This window comes from Leptonychotes weddellii, chromosome 15 (genome assembly GCF_054177405.1).
Source record: "Leptonychotes weddellii isolate Sample4059 chromosome 15, ASM5417740v2, whole genome shotgun sequence".
NCBI classification, from domain to species: domain Eukaryota; kingdom Metazoa; phylum Chordata; class Mammalia; order Carnivora; family Phocidae; genus Leptonychotes; species Leptonychotes weddellii.
The window spans coordinates 50,167,386-50,191,259 of record NC_138383.1 but is presented as its reverse complement, the minus strand read 5'-3'; the positions used below and the strand labels follow the sequence as shown (position 1 = coordinate 50,191,259).

General features: G+C 54.2%; 1 protein-coding gene across 2 annotated transcripts; it reads left to right on the top strand.

The window, feature by feature from the left end:
* The first annotated feature begins 5,049 nt into the window (after positions 1-5,049).
* Positions 5,050-22,288, top strand: SCIMP (SLP adaptor and CSK interacting membrane protein). Of its 2 annotated transcripts, none has more exons than XM_031018893.2 (5): positions 5,050-5,192; positions 15,229-15,352; positions 16,591-16,654; positions 17,586-17,656; positions 19,624-22,288. In XM_031018893.2, exons 1-5 carry the CDS (start codon positions 5,172-5,174, stop codon positions 19,776-19,778), a joined length of 435 nt encoding a protein of 144 aa, XP_030874753.1. In that variant the 5' UTR covers positions 5,050-5,171; the 3' UTR covers positions 19,779-22,288. The 2 variants fall into 2 exon arrangements, with proteins under 2 accessions (XP_030874753.1, XP_030874754.1); XM_031018894.2 differs by lacking the exon at positions 19,624-22,288 and adding an exon at positions 18,155-19,614.
* The last annotated feature ends 1,586 nt before the right edge of the window (positions 22,289-23,874 follow it).

Genomic DNA, 23,874 nt, shown 5'->3' with positions numbered 1-23,874 from the left:
GGGGAGAATCAGATGGCCACTTCCTGCATTGTCCCCACCACTCACTTCCAGGGTCACAGCTCCACCTCCTTCTTGGGGGTACCCTGGTGATGACCGTGACCCTGCTTGGGTCAGCCAGGACAGTGTCACGGCCTCAAAGTCCCTTTGCCCAAATAAGGTGACATACTCATGGGCTCTGGGGGTTGGGGCCCTTTCTGTGAATTGTGGGGGTAAGGACAGGACTGTGAGTGCTCCCCATGCCCTCTCAAGGCGATCTGCACCTCCAGGAATGGGGACAGTGGGCAGGGACCCCCTCATCTGCAAGAGATGGCTGTTGCCTGCCCACACACCCCCAAATATCTACACACTGACCTTGCCTCTGGACCGGGAAGATCCCACCTCAGTGACCTTGGGGCAGGGGCAGGGGGGGCGAGGGGCTGCCTGGCTGTGGTTGGGGACGGCACAGCCACCCCGGGGGGCTTGGGGAGGACTCCCAGTTCCCCTGCGCGCTCTGGCCTCCAACACCCCTCTCGGAGCACTTTAAAGACGAATTCTTGTTTTTGTGATTTACAAACATGCCCAAACATCCTCAGACAATTAAAAGAAGACAATTTAGATCTCCAAGAAGCCCATCAACTCAGCGGTAACCCCTGGTAACATACTGGTCTTCATCTTTCTTGACAGATTTCAGTATATGAGTTTATAACATCATTATACATGCCGCCTTATCATCTGCTTTATTAGCTCAGTAAGTTGTTCTACATTGTTCTACAATGTTCTACGGCAGTTGAGTGTAGAATTATATGTCCATTTCTATCAGCATCATAGTGTTATCTAGAATAACATTCTCAGGGACACCTGGGTGGCTCAGTCGGTGACGCGTCTGCCTTCGGCTCAGATCATGATCCCGGGGTCCTGGGATCGAGCCCCACATCGGGCTCCCTGCTCAGCGGGGCATCTGCTTCTCCCTCTGCCACTCCCCCCATTATGCTATGTCTCTCTTAAATGAATAAATAAAATCTCTTTTTAAAAAGCAGAATAACATATTTAACTAGTACATGGTTGATTGCCAAATTGCTCCTAACTTTTCACTATTATAAACAATACCACCCGAACCCCTTTTCCATTTGTCTAGGTATCTCCTTGGGGTAAATTTCTTTTCTTTCTTTCCACAGAGAGAGAGAGAGAGCATGCGGAGGGGCAGAGGGGGAGAGAGAGAATCTCAAGCAGACTCCGCACTGAGCGTGGAGCCTGATGTGGGGATCGATCCCAGGACCCTGAGATCATGACCTGAGCTGAAACCAAGAGTCGGACGCTTAAGCAACTGAGCCACCCAGGCGCCCCTCATTTCATTTCTTTTTAGCTTGTAAGAGATGTTTTCAGATTAGAAACACTGACCCTTTTCCCATTTTTGTTCCAACTGTTGTTCCCCATTGAGACACCCATCTTGCAATGATGCATCTGGTCTCTCTCATCCTCCAGAAACTTTAAAATCAAACTTATCAATGCTTCCTTTTATGATTTCTGGTTCCGTAGCAAACTTAGAAAGTCTTTCCCCACCCAGGATCATTTTAAGAAGAAAAGTATCCGTAGTTGCTTCTCTTACTTCTCTCTACTTTCATGTTTTAAAGTTACATCCTGGCTGTAGCTGGAATGTGTTTTCCTGCGAGACTGGGATCCAGCTAGGTAGTTCTTCCAAGTGAGCGGGCAGGACCATGAAATGAGCAGCCCATCTCCCATGCTGATCTGAACCACCACCACTGGTATCTCCTAAATTCCCAAGCGTACCAGAGTCTGGCTCTGGGCTCTGTTGGGATCACTACCGCAATTATCCTGATTGTAGTAATCCACTTCCTTGCGTTTATCCCCACCAGACTGGGAGCCAGTTGGAGCCAGGGACTGGGTCCAGTTCCCCATGGCGCTGGGTGCAGACGCACGACCACCTCTCACCTCCCACGGAGGACGTGCACGCAGAGGGACGGCTTCACAGGCTCGCGCTCCCAAGGCCAACTCTTGTTTGCATTTCAGGCTGGGTGAGCCCCCCCCATCCCCCCGCAGAAGTCTCCCTGAGTGTCAGGGCACGTGGAGCAAAGCCCTGGCCGATTATTTAATCACTTCATGGGATGGACAGTGATTATAAGTCTCTGGGGGAAAACACCAGAGTCTAGTCTGAAATAGGAACTGTTGATTTTTTGTTTCTTTGAACTTCACGTCATTTGATACTTTGAAACATAGGGTGACAAAGCGTTGGACGGGATAGGAAGGAGCTCAGTATGAAGGCAAGGAGCAAGGATAAAAGAATAGTTTCCTTGCTGTCCTGCCCTGTTTTTCCGGGACCCGGGCAGCCTGCTAGGTGGGAAGGGGTGCTCAGTCTGCGGCTGGCGGGGGGGCCTCACTCCAAAGAGACTTGGCCAAACCCAGTGCTCCTCCCCCCACATCAGGTGACGCGTGGTTCCCTGGGTTTCAGGGTCTCAAACTGCGGCACATTGAGCTCTGGGCCCGCACCCTCAGCCACCCGCTCCGAGGGAGCTCCCACTGTTGGTTCCAGCTCTGGGTCTGGAAGCCACACTCCCCCCCACCCCCATCAGCCGTTTTGAGATTAGAAGGAGCGAATCGCGGGCCCTGGAACCATTGTTTCTGCCTCATCCAGCCCTCGCTTCAATCGCTGGTCATGACAGGGGCTGACACTCGCCAGGTGACCTCATTCTGTGCGTGACCCCACTCCCATGCTGCGGCCACCTGGCAGGATGCTGAGGAGGACATGGAATCCCAAGGGGAGGAGGGCACTGCAATCCCCTGCCAGGTCCCTCCAGTCTGAGGGTCTCGGGTTCTGTGGCTTCCACAGGCGAAGTTCTTGCATGTCCGGCCGTCCGTCCCCGGTCTGTGGGCCGGGGCGGGTGGGACCCTGAGGCGGGGACGGAGGCACGCAGACGGCCACCAGGGGGCGTGCCCCGCTCTCCCTGAGCCGTGGGGCCTCTGCACCGCCCAGACCCGCCGAGGCACCTCCCTGGGGCAGAAGGAAGGCCAAACAGACCTCTTGCCCCTCTCTGGGTGGAAAGACAGCGGCGGAGCCAGGGGGAGAGTGTGGGCGGCAGGGAAATAGGCAGGTCCACAAGCCCTGGGGTGGGGCCCCAACTTGGATCTCCACCCCCACCCACTGCTATCTGCCGCTCTCCAAACACTCTGGCGTCTGTCCCTGTTCCCTCCACTGCATGAACTCCTACACATCCTTCAAGGCCCAGTTCAAACGCTGGTACTGCACCTCCCAGCCCTGCCCCTCGTGTGCTCCCACGGGGAGCGCTCACTGCTTCCAAGACCAATGACAGGTGCGCTTCTGTCCTGGAGAAGGTGGGCTCCGCCCCCGAACGGACCATGACTTGCCCACGTCCGAGCACAGCCCTGTGCCAGGCGTCGAAGCTCACCTGCATTGTGGCATGCCCTCACCTTCCTCCCACGCTCTGAGAGACTCCCCCGAGGGCAGGTGCTGGGTCTGAGCCTCGCCGGGCCGGCGCGGAGCCTGGCAAACAGGCCCTCCGGTTTGCTGGAAGGAAGCCTATGTCTCTCTGCGGGTGGCTCGGCTTCTTTCCTCGGAAGGTCAACACATACCTACCAGGCATTTTCCGTTGTGTCCAGGGCGGAGTGGGTGCCCCGTCCCCACGGGGACAGCGGACAGTCACGGCGGCGGCGGCTCCATGGCTCAGTCCCTGGGGCACCTCGGCATCACCAGTGAGCTCACTTACTGTGCAAGCAAGGAAACCGAGGCTCAGGCAGGGGAGGGGCTTATGCAGGATGCTGTCGGCTAAGTGCACGTGGGGTTCTGGCCCCCAGAGCCCCAGGCCTGGGCCTGGTGTGTCCTGTGCACGTGGTGGGGCAGCAGGTCTGTCGAGAATGCTGTCACCTAACACGGGCTGGCCCCGAGCGCTCCTGAAACCACTTACTGGTGAAGCAGTGGGACGCAAACCGAGGAGTCATGGCCTTGGTGGCTGATGATCAGCTCCACCCACAGAAGCACATCTCAAAAGATCATTTTGAATTTGCTTTCGGCGGCGGGGGGGGGGGGGGTTGAGCAGCTCAGCTTTGGCTCGACCCTCCTAAGAGAGAGCGCAGAGTTTGCACACGGACAGACCTGGGCTCAGAGTCCTGCCCTGGGTGGCCGCGCATGCGCAGACTCCAGCCGTGGCCCGGCAGAGCTTCGGTGGGCTCACCTGAGAGGTGGAGGTGATAAACCCCGAGGCCGTGGAGATGCGGCCAGACAGGGGTGGGCCCTGGTCCCCGCAGGTGCCCCAAGTCTGAGTCCAGGACCATCGGGCCGGTGGCTGGATGGCGGCCCCAGCGCAGTGTCTGGGACCTGGAGATTCGCACACCCTGCAGATCAGGAACCCTGCAAGCTGGTTGGTAAGTACGTACCAGAGAGCCCAGGGTAGCATCGTTACCACGGAGAGCCGAAATACCCTTTCTCCTCGGGCAGATGCAGCGCACGCCTATGCGTGGCTATTTTTATCGCCAGAATGCTCATTTCAGTCAGAATGGTCAATTCGACAAAATGGTTTGTTGGCTCCCCGCCCCGGCCCCCACCGAAAGCGGCCATGGGCGCTGCTGGGGACTGTCAACCCTGCAGGTGGAGACCCAGCCCCTCCAGGACCCGCCAGGACGGCCAACGGGCCCGCGTCCGGAGCAGCCTTCCCGCACACACTGACAGCAGAAGCTGGCTCGGCAGCCCCTGGGTGGGCCCGGGCATCCTCCAGCGACTCTCCGTGGGGACGCTGTGTCTGTCCCACCCGAGCCCATACAGGTGGGAGCCGGCGTCCTCGTTCTCGGAGCCCCGGGCCCGGCTGCTGCAGCCAGGAATGCACGGCCAGGCTCATGTGCGGGGACCCCACAGCCACCCCGTCCACCCTGCCGAGCCTGCCCCCCGGCCTGACCCCCACACCGGGTGGTCCTGTGCGGGGCCTTGCAGGAGGAGGTTCTGGCTCCTGGGACCCGGGCAGCCAGCTTCCCTGGCAAAGGGATGGGCTGCGGTGTGGGCCCCATGGCCTCCCCCCGCCCGAGGGCTGAGCAGGAAGGGGAAGTGTGGTCTGGCTGAGGCTCACTGCTCCGGGGTGGGCGGGAGGTCTGTGGGCGAGGAGAGCCTCCTGCTAGCTGCCTCTGAACCACCGCACTTGGGCCCCTTCTGTCCCCTCAGCCGCTCACGGATGGACACCCTAGCAACCGAGGTAAGCGTCTGGGCTTGAGCCACCCGAGGGCTGCCCGGGGTGGGCGTGGAGCGCGATCTCTCGGTGGCCTTGGCAAGTCCACTCTGCCGCTCACTGGCTGGGGAGCTCGGAATCACTGCACCCCTCTGGGCCTCCATTCCCCCGCGGGTCTGTTGGGGGACTGAAATGACATAATGACGGGCCGTGAGCTGCATCAACCGTAGAGAGGTGGTTAGCCGTCTCTGGGCTCTGACAGTGAGTCTGGGGAGCTGATAACTGGGAGGACCCAAGTGGGTGCGTGCTGGGGGTGAGGGGGCGAGGCGGTGACAATGCGAACTTTGGGCTGCATCTTGGGGCCAGTGCAGGAAACACCTAGCTGGGTGCGTCTAGTGTGTAGGGACTGGTAAGGCATCCCCTGTTCCTGCGGCCTCGGGGTCAAGCTGTGCCGGGCTGGGGTCAGATCACCATCCAGCCCCCTGCTGCTGCCCCGGGAAATCACCGTGGACAGGGCCTGGCCTGGTGTTTCCAATCCCACCCTGTCATGCATCACTTGTCCCGAGAGCCACTCCCTTTCCTGGCCCTTGGCCGCCAGCGCGTGGGACCTCCCGGGGAGCTTTGAACGTGGTACCTCCGAGCCTGCTGAAGACAAGGCCTGGGGGCCTCTCGGTATTTCTTAGGATAAATGAAAACGTCAGGGAAACAAGGGGAAAGAATGACCCCACATCCCACAACCTCGCAACAACCACGGGAGAGAGTTTGGTGTTTTGCCTTCTAGTTTTTTCCCCTCCGTGTAGACAGTTTGAAAAGTTACCACTGTCTTATATTGATTAAATACGTTCTAGAGAGGACGTGCGGGCCTCACTGGCTGTCGGCAGTCCCCAGACCCCCCCACCTGCTGATGGCCCTGGCGCTGTCCCCAGACAGCCCCCCAAGGGACAGGGCTCTAGGTGTCCTGTCACGCTCAGAGCCAAACACATAAGAAAACCAGCAACAGTGCGAGACGACTCGGTTGGACCCAAGGAAGGACTTCTGGGTTGCAGAAATCCTGGAATAACTTAGCAGGAAGCTTGAGTCATCCACAAGTCCAGAAGGTTCTGCCCAGGGCAGACGCATCACACCCAAGGCCGCGGAAACACCGCAAAGGCCACCTGTTGGGGCGGGGCGAGCAGAAGCTCTTTTTAGATGTGATACATGGAGTCTTGACGTGTTCAGTTCACGCTCCACAGCAAGACTCGGCGGGAGAGCGAGAGAGGAGGCTCCTGCCCTCGCTCAGCGAATGATCTGTGTTCTGGGCTTTCTCGCCGTGGGCTCCGGCCACACATGTGGGGAACGCAGGGAACAGACGCAGCTGCCGCGGGGACACGGCCCCGCTCTGCTTTCTCAGGGCCTGGGGTTCCTGGCAGGTTCCTGGGCCTCTTCCTTTCTTCCTGCCTCGTGACTGCGGCATGCGACCCACGGAGTGGCCCTGCGCGATTCTCTCCCGCCACCCCCGTCCCACGCTGCCCGCGAGGGGGCTCCCTGCTTCCTTATGCTGAAGTCTACAAGTTGTGCCTCTGACTTTTACTTCCTTCGGGCTACTTCTCAGGCTGTTTTTCTAGGAATGATATTGCAGAATCAGAGGACAGGACTGTCTGTTACTATGTGCTTCCCCCCCTCCCCGGAAAATTTTAAGTTTATTTAGTTAAGTAATCTCGACACCGGACACGGGGCTTGAACTCACGACCCCCTGCCCCAAATCAAGAGTCGAGTGCTCCACCGACGGAGCCAGCCGGTCGGTCCTAAGGATCCGAGTGTGAGCAGGGACACAAGAGGGAAGAATTTCAACTGGGGGAAAAATTAAAAGAGAGGGAAAAAAGAAGCTGGAATTAATTTTAATCATACATTTAACTTAACCCAACATATCCCAATCCTTCCCGCAAGTAACCCAGATAAACATTTATTAATGATCTTTCATGTTCTTCCTTCCACACGAAGTCGTTGAGACCCAGCAGGTGCCCAGCGGCCTCGTGGGGCCCGTGGCTGCCGTCCTGGGCAGGGCAGGCCTCGGGTAAGGGGATGCGTGTCCAAGGCACGACGCCCTAAGGGCAGAGGGCGAGTGCGGAGCGGGATCCCCGTCCTCCCGCCGAGCTGTTTGCAGGTGCGCCTCCTCGTACAGAGACATTGGAGGCCCCTGCCAACTCCAGCTGGAACCCCAAGCTCCCGGCTCCAACACACCCGTGTGCTCTCCCCACCTTTCGGGACTCGTGGCTACTTGAGATCATTAATGTTTCTCGAGAAAAACTCAAGTTTTTATATCCAGGACCTGACCATTAGTGGGTCTTGAAGGAAACGCAGGGGCTCAGGCTCCGTATTTTTTTCCACGAGCTCGGCTAGACAAGGCGGGAAAACACTGGGGCGCGTCATGTGTCCGAAACACAGCTCGTCGTGAAACATTTCACGTATGCGCCTGTGGAGTGTGTTCCTCCACGATAGAACTTGGTTGTTTTGGGTTTGTTTGTTTGGTTGTTTTTAAAGCAAGTGCTGAATAAAACCCACAGTCTCCGGAATTCCCGGCAAGGGCACAGTAGGAGTTCTGTCCCTGACTCCCCAGAAATGCCTTTTGGGGAAGTGAGAGCCGGGGCTGGGTCGGTGACTGTGCTCGGCCGCCCTCCCACCCTGACCCACTCAGCGCGGCAGCGGGCTCCCTGGGAGGTTGTGCGGGCTGCTGGAGCAAGGCCAAGAGGCCAGAGAGAAGCTGGAGCTCCACCTGCAGCATCACAGGGGCGCGTCTACTTCCCAGCAGGCGGAGAGCCAGGCGGCAAGGCCGGGCTGCCCACCTGCCCGCATCCTCAGAGGGCAAGTCCGGCCATAGGCCAGGAGAGAGCCGGGCGCCTCATTCATTCCGAGATTCCCAGATCCGTGGGGAGCGCCTCCTGGGCCCTGGACACAGTGGAAAAGATAGACAGTGAACTAAGCGACCAACAGGCCCTGAGGGGGGTGGCAGCGTCCACGAGTGGGCCCAGCTGGAGGAAGGATGCGGTCCTCCCAGTGATGACCACGCGGGTCTGCCTCCCACCCACCCCGCCCAGCACCCGCCAACTTTGTCTCCTACTTCAGACCGAAAGATCGGGGGTGTTGGCCCCCCACTTCCTGCCTGCAGGCCCCAGCATGCCCTCTCCCCTCTCCATCCTTGTTCCCTTGTAAAAGCTCATCCTTCCTTCGGGCCGGGAAGGTGTCTGTCTTCGCTGTATTTCACTCCAGTCTTCTGTCCCGGCACCTTCTCGGTTTAGAACCGCGGAGGAGCCTCTCACAGTCTCACAAGCCATCTCTCCTCCGACTCAGCGTCCAACCTTCTCTTGCCTTCTGCGGCTTCATCACTCTGATGGGGAGCAGGGCGGGGTCACTAGCAGGAGGACAAGCCTAGAAACGAGAGTCTTCGTTCCTAGTCACATTCACTTATATCCTCGGGGGACTTTGGAGGAGATCCTAGGATGCCCCCTGCTCTTGCCAATGCCCTAGGGAATCCGAGGAAGGAATCCAATGCCCTGAGGAGCCAAGAAAGTCATTCACACCCTAGTAAAAATCAGTTTCTCTTCCTCAGAGTCTGGCACTCTCAGGCAAATGAGTTTGGAGAGGAAGTGGGGAGAGAGGGAGCTTGGAACTTTGCAGTGACTTGTGGATAATGGGCCTTCAGGCATTGTGACAAGCAAACAGGAAAGGTACTTGGGCCGAGGGGTCTTTTTTAGCACCTTGCTCTCCACCACGCTGGAGCTGCTGCCACCTCTGACTGTGGGGGTGGGGCCGGGGCGGGGGGACCAGCCTCCCTCGTGCTCACCCGGCCCAGCTGTGGGCTCTGCTGCCTGGCCTGGTGCATGCTCCCCCTTGGGGCTGAGCCCCCTGCACTGCTTGTTAAAAATGCTGATCCCGGAGTCCCACACTGGACCCACCAATCAGCACTGGCTGTGGGCAGGGGGCCTGGGACCCGGGCATCTGCATTTTCATACACCCCACAAAGCCCCCGACCGTTGGTCGCAAGTGAGGGCCCTGGGGTCCGAAAGACCGGGCTTTGGCTTCTGAGTTCTCCACTTACTAGCTCTGCGACCCTGGCCAGTGACTGAGATCTGAGCCTTTATTGCCTTATCTGTAAAATGGACTCATAACCACAAGCTGCCATTGTGAGAGCGCTTATAACCCGTGGTGCCTCAGCGCATGGCGCATGTTACTTTTCTGAGATGCATTTTCATATTGCGGTTCTTATTATGTGGAACAAGACACAGCGAATGGCTGAGACCTCGCCGGGATTGGAAGTTCTCAAACGAGCGTTCTGCTTTCAGTTCTGTTATGAAAGGAAAAACATTTACCAGCTTGGTGTCAGCCTGGCAGACTTAACGGGGCAGGAACCCAGGCGCCGGACGGCGCCGAGTTGAAATCTTAGGTTAGTCGATCCCTAGCTGTGCTGCCTTTAGCCAATAGCTTAACCTCTCTGAGCTCTCTATTAAGGGTAATAACAGCGCCCCCACCAGGGAGGTTATAATAAGGATTCAGAGATAACATGTACGTCACTGGTTCTCAAACTCGGCCCTGTATTACTCACCTGGACAATTTCATTACGACAAAAAAACAAAACCCCAATGGCCAGGCCCCCCACCCCAGATCAATTAAATCAGAGTCTCGGATGTAGGCCATTGCTCAAGCTCCCCGGGTGATTCTAAGGTTCAGGCAGGAGGAGGGTGGGGAACTTCGATATTCCCCGAGTTCTTGGCCCAGGGCCTGATGCATGCCGATATCTGAGGGTGCTCCCACCACGCCTCTTCCCTTCCTTCCTCCATGTGTGGTGGCCACCAAATGCTCCCCCAGGTTACAGGACCTGAGGTCAGACCTGTAGCTCCTGACCTCCCAGCAACCGGGACCCCCAGGCCTGCACCTGTGGACTCAGCCCCTGTCCCCTCCCCGAAGCCCCAGGACTGCTGATCTGGGCCCATGTTGGCTCCTCTTCTGGTCCATACTGGTCTATACTGGACTGTAGGACCCCCCGCTCTGGCTCACGGGGCCCTGCGCTTCCTGTGAGCTCCAGTCCTGCCTTGAGAACCTTCCTATGTCCGCAGGCTCTTGAAAACAAAGATGTTCCCTCCCAAGCAACAGACACCTCCCAGAAATAGAGACCCGTGTCCGTCCCCGGCCTCCTGACGAGGTCAGCAACGCCGGGCACCGTGCGGTGGAATTCTGTCGAAGATGGCAGAACCATCCCTCCCGTTTTCCCCCTTTTCTTCCTGACTCCCTGGAGGCAAAATAGAAGATGTTGAATGCATAAAGCATTAACAAATGCATAAATGCATAAAGTGCCTGGAAGCACTTGAGCGAGCGTCTCATCTCACTGAGCTGAGATCCGATCCTGGATCCCGGGTGGGCTGTGTGGTGAGCCTGCCTGAGGTGTCCGAGGCATCAGGTCCCAGGGCACAGGGGGATGGAGGGCGGAGGTGGAGTTAAGGTTGCTGCTCAGCGGCGGGGGAGATGGGGAGATCATGCTGGATCGTCGCGCGTCGCGGGCAGGAACGTGAGTGGCCTCTCGAGGCTGAACAGAACAGGGAAATGGCTCATCCATGGAGCCTCCAGGAGGGGACACGGCCCTGCCCACCCTTTGGTTTTACCCTGTGCCGACTGGAGGGACTCCTGACCTCCCTGACTTCTAGACAAGACATTTGTGCCGTTTGAAGCCTCTGCGCTCCTGGGAATGTGCTAGAGCGGAAAGGGGGTACGACCTGCTTCTGCCCCTGCCGGCACTCCCGCCTTGCTCCAATTCCAAAATGTTAAGTTACTTTTGACTCTTAAGCAGACTCAGTGCAGTTTGCAAAATTTAGCCGTGCCCTCTGTAAACCTTCAGTCTTGTCTCTGGCTCAAAGCACCCCCACGTTGCCCCAGTGAGAGGAGGGGAGGAAGGGGTGGGAGCCCCCTCAGCTCCCCTGCACCCCACCCTGCACTACTTCCCTGGCATTGCACTGAGGAGGACAGACAGACAGACAGACAGGCTCCCACCAGTGGCCATTCCTGCTGATCACGTCTGCGGTCCCTGGTGGCCCCTTGAGAGACTCGGCCGCATCTGTGACCTGACCGCCAGCAGCTGGCCCTACAAATGCCCCTCTGTCCCACGCGGCCTGCCCCCCACAGTCTTATCTACCCCAGGCTGGCCGACACAGTGGGGTCCAGCTTCCACACGGCCAGCGCAGGCCCTCCACTGGCCGTACGCCCCACCGATGCTCCTCTCTGGCAACACCCGGGCCACTGAACTAACTGGGAGCCCAGAGGACACCCAATGAGGACAATGTGTGGTTCCTCGGGGCCTTCCTCGCTCAGCTGCCTTCTCCCGAAAAACAAGCTCGTCTCGGTTCTGTTGAGCAGGCATCTCTCCAGTCCACGGGGAAGAGTGCTATTTCTCTGGCCCTGGAACCCCTGGGGGGCTTGGGACTTTCATTTGTGGCCCCCACCACCTCACCACCATCGCTATGCTCCTGAAACCAAGGCATCCTGAGCCCCACGAAGCCTGTCCCTGATGCCTGGGGCCATGGTGACCGAGATCAGCAGTGGGAGGCCTGGGAGCTAGACAGAAAGCATTCTGCCTCCTTCTTGCTGGGGGACCTTGGGCAGGCCCTGTCCCCTCAGCTTCCAGGTCCAGGAAAGCGTGTGGCACAAGGATGAAGCGAGGGGAGAATGGAAAGCCCCTGCAGACCGCATGTGCGCTGGACACCCTCAAAATGTCTGCTGGCAAATCAGAGCCGCTCCGTCTTTAAGAACAGAACTGTGAGCGAAGTTCTCAAAAGTGTCCCATGTTTCATTTTGCTAACATCATCCTTCTTCCTCTTTCTTCCCCCGGACACGGAGGACAATGACATTGCTTTGAACTTGAAATCTGAGCAGTAGCTTTTCATGGAAGCTACACTACGTGGTTAATGGGGTTTTTTGGTTTTTTTTAAATCTTCTCAAAGTAAATACACATGGTGTTTTTTGGGTTTTGGGGGGAGGTTTTTTTGGTTTTTTTGGTTTTTTTTGGTTTGTTTTGTTTTGTTTTTGTTTTCAAGGAGGCCCCACGCCCAGCATGGAGCCCAACGCAGGGCTTGAACTCACGACCCTGAGATCCAGTCGAACGCTTAACTGACTGAGCCACCCAGGTGCCCTGTAAATACACATAGTTTTAAAAAATCAAGTAATTCAGAGGGCTTATGGTGGAAAGTTGCAGCCCCCTGTCTTCCCACCTCCATCCTTGTACCCGCTCATGCTCCTCAGATCAACCTTTTTTTGTTTGTCTGTTTTTGTTTTTCATATGCAATAGCTCTTAACTCTTGTGCCCTGGTATTTACTTCGGTAGCCTTAAAGATTATGTTTATGTTGCTTTTTTGAGAAATCCTTCAAGATTAAACAAAAAGACAAAAGATAGAAAATATGAGAGACAAATTAGACAAAGAACCAGGAGACACACATCTGAGTATAAGAGAATGGAGGTAAGAAAATTCTGTTTGTCCATCTGTCCATCTATCCATCCATCCACCCATTCATCCATCCATCCATCCATTCATCCATCCTTCCTTCCATCCTTCCATCCATTCATCCATCCTTCCTTCCATCCACTCATCCATCCATCCATTCATCCATCCTTCCTTCCATCCACTCATCCTTCCATCCACTCATCCATCCATCCATCCATCCATCCACTCATCCATCCCTCCTTCCATCCATCCATCTACTCATCCATCCTTCCATCCATCCATCCACTCATCCATCCTTCCTTCCATTCATCCATCCTTCCATTCATCCATCCATCCATTCATCCATCCTTCCTTTCTTCCATCCATCCATCCACCTACGCTTCCATCCATCCATCCATTTATCCTTCCTACCATCCATCCATTTATCCATCCAACACACCCATCCATCCACCCACCCATCCATCCTTCCTTCCTTCCATCCATCCATCCATCCATTCCCCAGAGCTAAAGAAGGTTAGGCTCCAATTAGGTTTATTGAACAAAGAGTCCACCCTCTGATGCGTGGGCATTTTCTTAAGTCCAGTGCCCTTCGACTTCCCTGTGCCCTGCAAAACCAAATTTCACAGGGCTCTCCTGAGAGCCAAGTTTCTAGTCTCCATGCTTCTCCTTTTTCCCTTTGTTCTTCTTCCTCTATTGCTTTCTTCTGTGCACCATGAAAAGGTGATTTACGACCAAACCTCTGCTGAGTACATGCCTGGGGGTTGGGCTACCTGGCTAGCTGACACTTCACTCTTTTAAGAGTAAACCCCCAGCACATCCACCACCACGGATAAATGACAAAAGCATAATGCTGAGCGAAAAGTAGAGCAAGAAAGCTGCAGAATGAGGTGCATACAATGCCACTAGTTACATACAATTGGTTTTACTATGTATAACTTTATGAATAGCCAAAAGCCATTCTGTCTGATCAAGCCAAACCCTCATGAAAGAAACTGAGCTTGGAACTGAAAACCCAAATTATAATAGAATGACGGCATAAACGAAGTTACTACGCCGGTAATACACACACATGTGTGAATGGTAAGCCACGTCAGAAGTCTTTGCAGGAATACTGGCCTTAGCAGCAGCCTAGTTTTGCCCTTGTTCCTCTGCCTGGCTCCCCATTTATATCACCAGCATCGCTCCAAAGCGTGACTTGGACGTGCTCTGTGTGAGCATGCATGGGTGAGTCTCCATCAGCTAAACGATGACACAGGAAGTGGATTCTCGTCACATACCTGGGATACGCCAGGCCTCAAGGATCATTTTTTTTTTTACTCGGATATCCAAATGAACAGGCAGAGTGCCCATGCCCTGGATGAGGGGGGCCCCCGCTCCTCCCCCAAGAGCTTCCTGCCCTCCTGGAGGCTACTCCTAGGAGTCCAGCCCGCAGCCTGCTCCCCACTGTGGCATACATCACCCCTGCTTGGAAAACTGCAGGACACATGTCATCACTCCCCAGGCTCTGTTCGCACAAGCTTTTATTGTGCAACTTTATTGCAGACTGGATGGTAACGGAAGATTGCAGCACAATATCATACAGGCAACTGCTTCAAGTTAAATGTTAGTCATCATCACCCTACAAAAGCGTGGTCATCCTCCACCACGGGGACTTTCTAACAATCCTCAAACTCTCTGCTCTCTTACTGTTTTCTTCCCTTTTTTTCCTCCCTCTCCCGCCCCCCCCCCAGCTTTACTGAGGTATAATTGACTTATGACGTTGTATAAGCTTAAAATGTACAGCGTGTTGATTGGATACGCTTGTGTATCGGGAAACGCTCAAGGTTTCCGTCACGTCGTGATAAGAACATTTAAGATCTGGGCTCCTGGGTGGCTCAGGTGGTTAAGCGTCTGGCTTTGGCTCGGGTCGTGATCCCAGGATCCCAGGACTGAGTCCCATACTGGGCTCCCTGCTCAGCGGGGAGCCTGCTTCTCCCTCTGCCCTTCACCCCACTTGTACTCTCTCTCTCAAATAAATAAATTTAAAAAGAAAATTTAAGATCTGCTCTTCCCAGACTCTCTGCTTCCCGAGTGGGCCAGCTTTCAGCCCCCAAATTCCTGTTCCTTTTCCCCAGCAGACTAACTCAATTTGCCTTGCATTTTTACCTTCCCCCTTCTGACCACACCTCGCTCAAGGAGACCCATCGAGGTATTTTTCTAACCCCCACCTCCAAAAAAAATAAATAGGAATTAAGTCTATGTTGCCCCTTCAATATAAAAGCACCTGCAGTCGGTGATTGCTTTCAGTGGCGTCCCCCATCCCCTGCGTGTTTGACAATCCAGGAAAGAACAGCGAGGAAGCCTCCAGGTGCGTATCCTGTCTGCAGCGCTCATGACTGCCCTGGGAAGTGCAGGCCGGCAACCCCACCCCCATGTTGCACAGGAGGACAAGCCTTGCCAGGGGTCTCCCAACTGCTGATGGGCAGGGTTTGCCCGAGCCAACGCCTGCCTGAGCCCCTAAGCAGGGGTATCCCCCCGGTGACGTGGTAGACAACGGCCCCCACTCCTCCCCGCCGGATGCCCCTACTCATGTCTCGTTCTTCTGTCTCCATTCTCCTCAGGGCCCCACTGCGATGGATTGGTGGAGGGACAATTTCTGGATCATCATAGCTGTGGCCATCATCCTTGTCTCCTCGAGCCTGGGCCTCATCCTGTACTGTGTCTGTAGGCAGCTGCTAGGACAGGGTAATGGCCATCTCACCTGGGCAGGTGGAGGGCGGGGAGGGCTGGGCTGCAGATCCGTGCACCAGGGCTCCTACAGGGTAGGAAGATTCGTTCCGGGCCTGTATTGGCTGAATTTTGGATTAAGCATCATGCATCTCTGGGCCTCGGTTTCCCCGTCTGCTCAGTCCATGATCGACATGTTGGCTACCATGATTGCCTTCTCTGAGGTCATCCTCTGAATGTTCTAGTATGACAGGGGTTCCTGGCATCCCCAGAATACAAATGAGCAGCTTCCTGAAGGCTCTATGCTAACTTTAGATTATCTACAAGTGGGTTTCCACTGCGCTGTTCATCTCCCAAAACATGAAATCCTTGATCCGATGGTGTGTTTTCTTGAGATCATATCCCCTCCGATGACCTGAAAGCTCAGGGCCACACAAGGAGTGAGACCTTGTCATTCTCCTCAATCTGTTTTTGGAGATAGACAATTAAGGTTCAGAGAGAGGCAAAGCCTTGACTGAGGCCTCATAGGAGTTAGTGGCCGAGTTGGGACCGGAACTCACATCCACTGGGCCTCCTGTCCAGTGTTCCTTCGCCTCTACTCCTTGATGGTAATTAGGGTTTTTTTTAAAGACTTTTTTTTTTATTAGAGAGAGAGAGAGAGAAATGCGGAGAGGGCACAGAGGGAGAAGCAGACTCCCTGCTGAGCAGGGAGCCCATAATTAGTTTTTTTTAAGTACAAATCATATTCTGGCTCCTAGACTCCTCTGTCCATTTGCCTTCTTAAATTGTTTCCTTTTTAGATAAGCACAAAAGCTTGGCCCTGAACAAAAACCTTACCTGTTCTCTTTTATCTCGACCCAAGGCTATTAACACGTAGGTTATCATTCACAGTAATTTGCATGCCTCGCACACCACAGTTCACAAACTGCTGTCCCCATTCTTTCTCTCATTTCCCCCCAACCACGCTTTGGGCTCCTCATCTGACCACTATTTCTGAGCACCAGCTCCATAGTCGGCAGGAGCTGAGGAAGGAAGCAGGGTCCGCCCTCAGGGATTAGCGAAAGGCTGGGTGGGCAGAAGGCCCGTGGTAAAGTCAGTGTCCACCGCTCACCAGCCCCGCGTCCCCAAGTCTGTTTCTTCTTGGTGGTTCTTTCCCCAAATGCCCTGAACACACCTGGTGTCTGAGGACTTCTAAACGGTGAAGTCACACCTCCTGCTCATGCTTCCTAAATGGATATGCTTATTTGATTCCTTAGGCAAGAAGTGGGAAGTTGCCAAGCCCTGGGTAGAAAAGCAAGGAGACGAAGAGAAGATGTATGAGTAAGTAAGAGGAAAGCCTGGTCCTTTGGTAGAGGTCACAGGTCAGGCTCTGTGTGCTGGGCCCACCACTCAGGGTTAGGTCTACCCTCCTCTTCTTTTAAGATTTTATTTTTAAGTCATCTCTACCCCCAACGTGGGGCTCGAACTCACAACCCCAAGGTCAAGAGTGGCTCGTTCCACCGACTGAGCCAGCCAGGGGCCCCGCTTCCTCTTCTTTAAATGGATCCCAAGTATAGTCCCCTTAAGGCTGTGTACTTAACGAAAATATGCCACTCACTTTCCTCTTGTATTTTGTGATATATTTGGTTTTTTTTAAGATTTTAGTTATTTATTTCACAGAGAGAAAGAGAGAGAGTGCACATGCACGAGCAGGGGGAGGGGCAGAAGGAGAAGCAGGCCCCCCACTGAGCAGGGAGCCCCATACGGAACATGATCCCTGGGATCATGACCTGAGCCGAAGGCAGACACTTATCGACTGAGTCACCCAGGTGCCCCAATTTGGGGCTTTTGTGATTGCTATGTGTTGGGGGTACCCAGGTTCACCTTTAGACTTGATGACTCACGAGAAGGACTCACAGGTTTCAGCCGTAGAGTGGACAAGTCCATCCTGGCCTCTGAAGGGGCTGGAGATGGGGTAGATATTAACTAGTGCTTGGCTTCTTCTGCTCAAAGATTTTGTGAGTGTCCTTGCGTGTGGTTGTAGACGGTTCATCCTCACTTCTGTAGAGTGTTCCACGGTGGGAGTGGACCGTGATGAGTTTATCTACTCTGGGGCTGATGCGCATTTGGGTGGTGCCCAGTTTGGGGCTGTTGTGCATGGTGCCGTGATGAACATTCTGGTCAACCCTGTCCTTTCTCTTTGATGTTTTCCTTCCAGTCGGCTGGTGGTCAAAAGCACACCCTGACTCCTCCTCTTTCTTTCTCTCTTCAGGAATGTTAATGAATCACAGGTTCAGTTACCCCCTCTGCCACCCAGGGGTTTGCTTTTTCCGGAACACACTCGTAAGTATCTGTCGCTGACAACAGTTTCATGCAGGGTAGGATAACAAATTTATCTAAATGTCTTAGCTCAGGCTGCCCACAACAAAATACCATAGGCTAGGTGGCTTAAACAACAGAAAATTTATTTTCTCATGGTCCTGGAGGCTAGAAGGTGCCAGCCAGTTTGGTCAGGGGTGATGGGGGTAGGGAAGAGGGAGAGAGAGCGAGCATTCTGGTGTCTCTTCTTATAAGGACGCTAAGCCTATGAGATCAGGGACCTACCCTTATGACCTCATTTAGCCTTAATTACCCCCCTTCGGGGCCCCATCTCCAAATACAGCCTCCCTGGGGGGTTAGGCCTTCAACTATGAATTTTGTGGGGACAAAGAACTTCAGTCCATAACACTAGAATCTGCTGGTAGTACCATCCTTTAGAAAGGGACAAATAAATGAAAAAGGGGGCAGAGTGAGTAGCAACGCTCCTGATATTCAGTGTGTAAATTCATATTCAAATCCCAGGTTGGAGCAGGAGTGAAAAGGAACTTGGGGGTGTCGCTGGGCCTCCCACACTTCCCATCAGAAACACTCTGCCTGGTTTGTTCTTGACTGGAATGTTCTTCCTTAAGCTGCTTCTGTAGCGGACACACTTCATCCTTCACGGTCAGCTCAAATGTCAGCACCTCGGGGCACCTGGGGGGCTCAGTCGGTTAAGGAGCTGACTCTTGGTTTCAGCTCAGGTCATGATCTCGGGGTCCTGGGATCGAGCCCCGAGTCGGGCTCCCTGCTTAGTGCGGACTCTGCTTGCCCTTCTCCCTCTACTACTCCCCCTGCTTGTGCTCTCTTTCTGTCAAATAAATAAAACCTTGAAAAAGAAATGTCAGCACCTCAAAGAGTGCCCTCCTGTCTACCCTCTCTAAAGTGAACCCACTAATTCTCTTCATAGAACTTATGGCAATTACCCAAAGTTGTCTTACTTCATTACTGTTCATTGGTTTCTGACCTCCCTCCTCCACTAGAATACGAAGTGCGGGAAACAGGAACGTTTCTGGTCTTGCTCACCACTTTGTACACACCACCAAGAGCAGTGCCTGCAGCTTAGGAGATAACAAGGATGTCTTGATTGAATGGATAAATCATAAGAGCAGCCCACGTTTACTGGGCAGCCCCGTGGGCCAGGCCCCATGAGAGGCACTTTACAGGCATGATCTCACGTAGTACCCTCAACAACCCTGCGAGGCAGGTACATCATTATTCCCCTTTGACGGGTGAGGACACTGAGGCACAGAGATGTTCAGGGGCTCGCCCATGGCGACACAGCGAGTGACTGCTGGAGCCTGGGTATGAACTGGGGATCTGACCGCAGAGCCCTGCAAGAAAGGAGGGGTGGACCTCTCTCAGGTCCTTGTAGGAAGGACGAGATTGTGGGAGAGGCAGCTCCGGTCTCATCTGGGGTCCAGCTCGCTGTTTCATCATCCTTCCCCTGGACGCCTTGGTGTTTTTGCTACATACCCTAATACCCTGTTCTGCAAACACAACTGTCCCCTTCCTTCTGAACAGAGATTTCATACCTCAGCAATTATGGGAAGTTCTGGAAAACACTAAGTCACTGGGAGGGATGTGCCCAAAAAGGAAATGTGGTTTGTACCACTTCCCCCACGAGAATGAGGGTCTCACATGACTCTACTCATTTGGGTACTGGCTCAGTTCAGCTTGCTGTCTACACTTCTGTTTCATGGTTCCCATGCCGTGGGGGGCAGGCAGAGGGACACGTGAGCCACGGTGTTGGCCCAACATCTGCCCTCGACCCGCTTGGGGGATCCCGAGGCTGTATCACGTCCGTGCATCGGTTTCCCCCGTCAGATGGGGATCTGGTCCACCAGGGAGTGGGAAGATCACCCAAACCCATGAAAATCATGCTGAGTCACCTCGTCAAAAAATATACAAACACACAATAGCTTCGCCTCTAAGGGCCGTTTTGTGTGTTCTAGTCCCACAGGAAAGCCCAAGTCAGCCGCCAGCTACGTACTCACTGGTCAACAAAGTTAGAAACAAGAAGACAGCGTCCATCCCCAGCTACATCGAGCCCCTGGACGATTATGACGATGTGGAAATCCCCGCAAATACGGAAAAGCAGCGTTTCTGAGACAACTGTCCCTTCTTTCCCGGCACTGAAGAGGGTTCGCACAGCTGTTTAAACCAACAGGGAATGAACTGCAACAGATCGCGGGATCCCACAAGCCAGCGGTAATGTGGCAGAGCTTTAGAAAATAAACACCTCCCGAAGCTTAGAGCCAGAAGCATCAGCGTCCAGGAACAGGGGCCGAGGCTCCGCCCCGGAGACCCAGCTGGGTCAGGCCTGGAACTACTGTCCACGGATCCCCCCGCCCCTGGGAGGACCTGGGTCCCGTGGCTCCCCGCCCCCACCCGTGAGAAACACTCCTCCCCTTCTCTTCTCTTGTTTGCTCTAAGTGATGCTAAATCTTGGTGTTTGGCTGCCGAGCCTCCAGGCTCCCGTCCCCAGCTTGGCCCCAGGGGTCCCCCCACCTCTCCCCCCCCACCCCACACAGGGCTGTGGGCGGCCGTTCCAGCTGAGCGCTCGGTGTGTGCAAGTCACCGCATCACACCTTGCAGGTTCTTCAAGAGTGAGTAGTGCTTTTTGTCCTTGTGAACCGTCCCCGCCTACACACACCCCAAACCCCAGAGCTCTCCATGACGTTGGCCGGATGGACCACAGAGATTCAAATTCTCACTGACTTTTTCTTGTGCTTCTCGGTGGCATATTGTGATAATCAACAAGGACAGAGGTTAATCACCATCTGGACCAAAGCACACACAAAGCACACACATAGCAGGGTCATATTGCGATATGTGTCCTGCGGGAGCCGTAGGAAAAGCAGGCTTCCCTGGGGAAAGTCATGGGCAAGAGGAAAGAAAGGGACAATTAAGGGCAGATTCAAGAGGAGAGTTCCTTGCGTCATATTCTGTGCAAACGGCACCGAGATCGCTATCCCCGAGCGCATCTGGGAGGCAGAACTCCATAGTGTGGAGGCGCCACTGGCGAGATACAGGGAGGGGGTCGCTGTCCTGCTACAGAAGTGACCTCATCCCCGAGGCCTGAGTCAGCTTGGAGGCTCTGGAACCTCATCTGTTCCTTGGCCTTGATCTGTTGGAGCCCTCGGATTGGCGCATCCTAAGCAGACTGGAGATGCGGATTGCTAAGCAATCCCTGGGGAATCCAGCAAGCGCAGGCTTGCAGGGAGAGCGACATGAACCTCAGAAAGGCCGGGAGTGACCCTTGGACGGAGCTCCTCCTCAAGAGATGGACGGTGTGGGTCTGCTGTGTTCAAGCTTCCTCCCTCCAGGACTGCTGGACCAGTGGGGACAGGTGCTTCCTCCAGCTTCTTTCTAGATTCCCGGCAGACCTCCAGCTTCCTGTGTTACCACTGCCTTATGGTAGGCCAGACAGTCCTCTAACTGTGGCCTGGCAGAACTCCAGAACCCCGGAGCCAGAGAGGACTCGCTCCCCAAGTTATAGGGAAAAAAATTAGTAAGCCAAAGGACACAAGTGTTTCGCAAGTATGCTTCCCTCTTACAAGTTGTCTGTAAACCCTCCCCATCTACGACAAAAGTTAGAAGCAAATACCAGAGAGGTGTTACCTCCTCCTTGGTTTCTAGGATGGCACCATCTCCTGCCGGCCCACCCCCCACCCCCACCCCAAGACGACCCTTCATCACAGGTCCTCCTCAGGCTCTTCCCGGTACCTGCCCTCATCCCGCTTGAAACACCAGCGAGGGATCCGTGGGCTCTGTGCCCCTCTATTCTCATGGCTCCAGCTGAGCCCAATCCTCAGTCCCAGACCGGCTGCCCCCAGGACATGCCCCCAGGACCCCCCAACAGGCCTCTCAAGCTCCACGTACCCCGAAAGGAATGACGGCCCACCCCCAATCCCAGACTCCCTGTGCTCTGCTACCTTCTCAGTCCCTGGAGTCAGAAACTGGCACAGTGTGCGGAGTCCTCCTCCTTCCCGGCGGCCCCGCTCTGTGATTGCGCCTCTCTGGCAGCCCCGGGTCGGGCAGCCTCCCGGCTGGTCTCCTACCACTAATGTCTCACCCTCCGCTCCCCTTTCTATGCGGCAGCCAGCGCTTTTCTCAAGGGGACATCTGACTGCTCCAGTCTCTTGAGCCTCAGAAAAACCCCGAAGTCCTTAATATGGGTTACGAGATTTGTCAGGATCCGGTCCCCAGGTCTCTCCTACAAGCTTCTCCTCCCCAGCCCCTTGCAACTTCCACTCCAGCCAAATTTTTGCTCCGATCATTTGAAATGACCTGGTCTGGGGTCTCTCTGGCCCCTATGGCTAAGTACAGTGGCCTCCTGTCTGTCTAGAACATTCTTCCCCACCTTCTCATCTTTTCCATCTCTGCTTAGAGCCTTTCCTCACCACCCCACACTTGAATCTGGTGCCCTACTAGACGCTCTCCTCCCATAGCATTAGCACCCTGGGATGACCTGTTTATCTGTCTTTCTCCCCCACTAGACTGACGGCAACGTGGGGACAGGGACAGTGTCTTTCCCCCAGTGTTTTCTGTGTTCCTAGCACAGTGCCCAGGATCTTTGTAGATACTCAATAAACGGCAAATGAATGATCAGGTGAACGAATGAATGAATGAACTTGGCCTTGTAGAAATACATCTCTCTCTCTGCCTTATAATTGCCTGGTTACTTCTCCATCCTCTTTCTAATCTGGGGGCTCCTCTGGGGTGGAACTTGCCTGGCTCACTGCTATGGTCCCAGTATCTAACACGAACTCTGGCACACAGTAGGCCCTTAATAAACATTTACTGGATGTTGCGCATTACTAGAAAACCTACCAACCAGTTCGAGAAAAGCAAACAAGCAGTTTTTCCCTGAGCATGTGTGATTTGGTTGCGATTTTACACTGGGTACCTGTAATAAAGCCATGTTTTTACCAGTTTGGTAAGAAAAGAAAAGAAAAGTTTTTACCAATTTGGATGATAGCATTAAATATATCTAGATTTGACAGGGCCTTTTTGTCTATTCTAGCCCCCTAGGGACCCCCCAAGTCAGCCGCCAGCTCCATACTCACAGATAAAGGTAAAAATAAGAAGAGAGTTTCCATCCCAAGCATATGGAGTCTCAAGGTGACCATGATGATGTTGAAATCCCTACAAATATCGAAGGCCATCATTTTGAAACAAGTCCTGTTCTGTCATCTGAACTCTTTGGAGAACTGGTGATTTACTCATAGTCAGTGGATTGTAGTTTTCTTTAAAACAGTTAAGTCTGATCTTTATGATACAAATACAATTGCTTTCAGGAAATGCTCTGGTATTACCAGTAACAAATTTTTACAAATCATGTGTATCAGTTAGTATGCTTCAGACTGCAAGGAACAGACTGCCCAAGGATGGGGAACGTATGGCCTCACACAACAAGTCTACAGTAAACATGGCAGGATTCAGCAGTTCTAAGACTCAGGGGCAGGCGCTGACTTTTCTTTGATTCTCTTAGTTTTACAACTCATCGTGGCAAGGTAGCTGCCACAGCTCCAAGTATCACATCCCCACATGATAACATTTCAAGTTAGGAAAGAATGGGGTGTTTCCTCCCACGTAGCTCTTTTTAGAGAACATCTTTCCTGGAAGCCCCAGCGACTTTCCCTGATGTGTCGTTGGCCTGGATTGGTGCACATGCCCATCTGTGGGAAACACTGGGGAGTGAACATGGGGCATTTTCAGCCTTTCTCACTGGAGGTGGGCTTTGCCATCAAGGAAAAAGGAGGCAAGAGCTGCTGGATAGGCAATCTCCCTGGGTCAGTTCACTTTCACAAATACTACTCATTATTTGCGCTTGTTTCCGTGACCCTGCCAGGGGTCTTGGGGGTTCAGGCCAAAGTCTGGTGTCCAGATGCCACCGTTCACCTTTCTTCTCACAGGGTTTCCACACATCAAAATAGACAGAGGGCTGCGGTCAAATGGGAATAGTAACAGTAAGAGCCCTAGCCGAGCAGGAGCGCCACTCTGTGTCGGAGTTCTGAGGTTTTCACTGAACAATGTAACCATGTCCAGGAGCTTCCCGGGCTCGTGGGGTGCTCTCTGAGAAGAGCTTGAGCCTCCTTCCGCCTCCTCACCCTCCTCACCCTCCTCACCCTTCTCACCCTCACTGCTCCTCCAAACCCACTCTGATGGGCTAGTTCTCCCCTGCCCTCTTGGATGAAATC

Excerpts from the sequence above, each read along its gene's own strand:
- SCIMP (XM_031018893.2), top strand. The coding sequence starts at position 5,172 with ATGGACACCCTAGCAACCGAG. Across the intron at positions 5,193-15,228 it reads TGGACACCCTAGCAACCGAG|GGCCCCACTGCGATGGATTG; the intron begins GTAAGCGTCTGG and ends CATTCTCCTCAG. Across the intron at positions 17,657-19,623 it reads GCTTTTTCCGGAACACACTC|TCCCACAGGAAAGCCCAAGT; the intron begins GTAAGTATCTGT and ends TGTGTGTTCTAG.